Below are 3,733 nucleotides of genomic sequence, written 5' to 3' on the forward strand. Positions count from 1 at the left end.
CTGCTATGTGTGTGATGTCAATAATGACATCATAGGCAGCATAAGCCAGTGACGGGGAGATGACTATGATACTGTACTCAATGTGGCTGCTCCCAGAGATACAGGGAAATAACTTAGTGCATTGTATAAATAACAACCTATAAGTAACATTTCAGATCAGTCTAGAGAACTCATTACTATTTGGCATGTACAATTTTGAACAGTGGCACAGCATACAGTAGTTTGTTTTTTTAATTCCAATTAATGTTGCTTTTTCCTTGTTTCTTCTTTGTCTCAGGCACTGAGCCCTAACTGTTGAAAAGTCTATAAAGATGGAAACCCATCCAGTAAACCTTGCTGTTAGTGAACAGTTCAGTGGTGGTGAGGCGTCCTCTTCGGAATCTAAGGACCTGATCACCAGCCAGACGGAGAGCACCCTCTTCAGCAGCTCCAGGAGCGAGTCCCTCTGGACTACATCTCTACCAAAGAGTGCCTGGGACACCTACCAGAAACCCATCATCATCATGTCCGTGGGAGGAGCCGCCTTCCTCTTGGGCGTCATACTTACCAGTATACATTTCCTCAACACTCCCGTGAAGCCCCTGAATACTAGTGCTAGCAGTGGGAAAGAATTTAGCAAGCCAACCGTTTCCAAACTGTTTGGTCCAGCTTTTCTGTCCATTGGACTCATGGTTCTCGTAGTAGGGTTAGTTTGGGTTCCTATCATTAAAAAGAAGAAAAAACAGAGGTCAGCATCTAGGCTCTTCAATCAGTACAGATCATTCTTCCATTTCTGAGCAGAGTGCCGGAACAAACCAAGTGCAATGAATATATACATCAGGTCCATGGGGGACCGCAGCTTTCTGCCTCTGGGGATCCAACAGTATATCACCAGGATAAGATCTAGGCGTTGACTGATGGCACCAACATTAGGGCAAGAGGCCATATTATTCCAACCCACTTACTGTCATCACTGTCTAAAGTCATATTCTACATTATATCACACTCTGTCCGAATCATTTGAGAGTGCATTGACAGAAATCGACCCTGCTATTTGCAACACATTTAACATGCTAAAATGTAGTTATTGTGGTTATAAAACAGCAGTTAGGGTCCAGTGACTACCAAAGCCAGTCAAAACACAACTAATAGCACAGCTGCTGTGGTTATGTAATGCAATTATTTCCTGTTTATAGGTTTCACTGCTTTCAATCAGGTTAACTGAAAGGTTCCTCAGGCATGGAGTTCTTGCTTCTGCAAAACGACAGCTTCCTCGTGAAAGAGAAGCAATGGCATGCATGTGCAGCACCTGTGCAGCATCCTTCCACCTCAAGGAAATCGCTTTTCTTTTTCATTTGTAACTAAAGATTTCCTAGGCGTTTATTTGTGTTTATGCAAAAACAAAACAATAAAAGAGAGAAAGGGAACTGGTGGAAACATTAAGACTGCTCCATGGTGAGAAGAATGTCACTTGCTGGAATCTGCTGGGAAACGTGTGGAAAGGTCGAATGAAAAGTACAGACACCTCTTTAGTCTACGTGAGAACTTACAGAGACAATCGTAGAAACTACAGGTGCCAATCGGCTGAGAAATGTCTTGTTTTCTTTTGTATCTGCTCATGGTGCAAATTTAAACTGGGATGTTTGACATTAAAAAAAAAAAAAAAAAGCTTGAAACTAGCTTAAAATAAGAGGACAACAAAGAATAAAAAAAAAAAAAAAGGGGTAGTCGTTTCCCCTACCTGAGCACACAGCAGTGCTCACCTTGCATTAACCCCCAAAACATTCCCAGATGAGAAGAAGGGAAGCGTTATCTGTTACCATGCTGGGCCTCAGGACACTGCTCTACAGAAAAAAGGGATCCATCTCCTGGAATTTATTAAATTATAAAAGCAGTAAAGCTCCTAATCATTTGATTTTTTTTTTTGTTTTTACACTCGAGGTATTCCTCTGTATTTTAGACACGGGCTAAACTTGTCTCAGATTTACTCTTCAAGCAAACTGCACTAAGATTTGTGCCTATTATGCATAGCTTCTATTCAGACCACTTGATGGCCAGAAGGCACAGTAATATTTCCTTAGTTACAACTGGCCATCATTTTTGTTACATTGGCAAGATGAATAGTGAAGTAAACCACTGCAGGATTTGAACCTGAGAAATGGAAAGGTATTACAAATCTTTCAGCCAGCATATAGTTATCCCTCTTAAAATGAAACACAAATCAAAAATAAATCTAGGCTGCAGTCTACAGCGTGATTACAGGATGACACCATTGCCCCAGAAATTTATTTATTTATTTATTTATTTAAAATATTTTCTATACCGTCGCTAAGTTATGTACCATCGCAACGGTTTACATGTAATTTTGTCTGTGTACCTCATCTTGAGTGCTTTTGTACAAAGGCAAGTTACACATTTAAAATAACAATAAAACAAACAGCAGGGATCCTGGGTGACCTGATGGTTTTGGCATACATGAGCCACAATTATTATGTCCACAAGTGTCCTTCCTTGGACTATTTACATATTTTGTTGAATATCTACTAATAACATAATATTCAAAAGATAAATAGAACATTTTGTTTGATACCAAACAATATAATTTGTTGGAGCTCAGGAAACTGCTTTCTTAGAAAAACAATTGGGGAGGGCAATTATTAAACCCCATGGGGTGTGTGCAGGGCCTGCAAGTTCATTTGTAAAGAGAAACTCCCTTTGAAAATTCAGGCCAGTGCTTATCTGTGGGTATAAGGTCCCTGAGTACTTTGTGCCTGCATTGAAGCATTGAAATGACAGTGCTCGCAGTCAAAAATGATATCCCTATTTAAAAAGAGAGTAAATCTGAGTCAGAGTTACCCTTGTTTTCATTTAGATTTACTTTGCATGAAGCTTGCACCTCTGCATATTTGAAAGCAGTGTCTTTGTGAAATCTAAAAATAGCAGTCAACACAAAATGAATCGGGACCATCCATTATGCGTCTCTGTACAATGATGCATATAACTGATATGTGCTTTACAAATGATGACAATAATAATAGTAATAATAATAAATAAATTGTAGGTGATACTTTTTTAGTGCTAACTTACTACAACTGCAACTCGCTTTTGACAGCAATGCTCAGGTCAGTGATGAAGGGAGGATAACTCTCGAAAGCAAATTGCAGATGTATTAAGTTAGTCCCAGCTCAGTTAGGGGAGCTTTCTGGAAGAATGCAGATGGGACAGAAGGAGGGACTCGTGGGTAGCTGGGATCTCTCCTGCCACTACATGTTTTAATCAGAAGCTTGGCAGAAGAAGTGCAGAGGGATTGCGCTCCAACACAGTGTGAAACAGATTTTTTTTAACTAAGGGGATCAAGAAGTGGTGGAGAGGGTGCTGCTGCTGCTGCCGTCTGAAACAACATTTTTTTTTTTTTGCCTGTCAAAAGGGATCAGGATGCTGCCATGGAAAATTATTTTTTTTCAGTGTAAAAGGGAATAGCAATGTGGGTCACTTTTTTGCAAAGAATGGAAGAGGATCAGCATGCTGGACTTTTTTTTTTAAAGTTGGGAGAAATGGTAGTCGGACAGATTTAGTCCTCACTTCCTTTTCTCACATCCTTCAGTTCTCTCTCCTACCCCTTCCACTCTATTTGCCCCTCTCCTACCCTTCTATTCTTTTTCTTTGTCTCCCATCACCTCTACCATTTCATAAGGGGACAACAATCAAAACTGCCTATGTTGGTGCAAACTGCAAACCCCTCACTAGGGATGTG

At 40.2% G+C, this 3,733-nt stretch overlaps 1 protein-coding gene across 1 annotated transcript; it reads left to right on the forward strand.

The window, feature by feature from the left end:
• Nucleotides 1–311: 311 nt before the first annotated feature.
• PIRT (phosphoinositide interacting regulator of transient receptor potential channels) lies at nucleotides 312–776 on the forward strand. Its single transcript, XM_029597580.1, has one exon. The coding sequence runs from the start codon at nucleotides 312–314 to the stop codon at nucleotides 774–776; it is 465 nt and encodes a 154-aa protein (XP_029453440.1).
• The last annotated feature ends 2,957 nt before the right edge of the window (nucleotides 777–3,733 follow it).

The sequence above is a fragment of the Rhinatrema bivittatum genome, chromosome 4 (assembly GCF_901001135.1).
Source record: "Rhinatrema bivittatum chromosome 4, aRhiBiv1.1, whole genome shotgun sequence".
In the NCBI taxonomy this organism is placed as follows: domain Eukaryota; kingdom Metazoa; phylum Chordata; class Amphibia; order Gymnophiona; family Rhinatrematidae; genus Rhinatrema; species Rhinatrema bivittatum.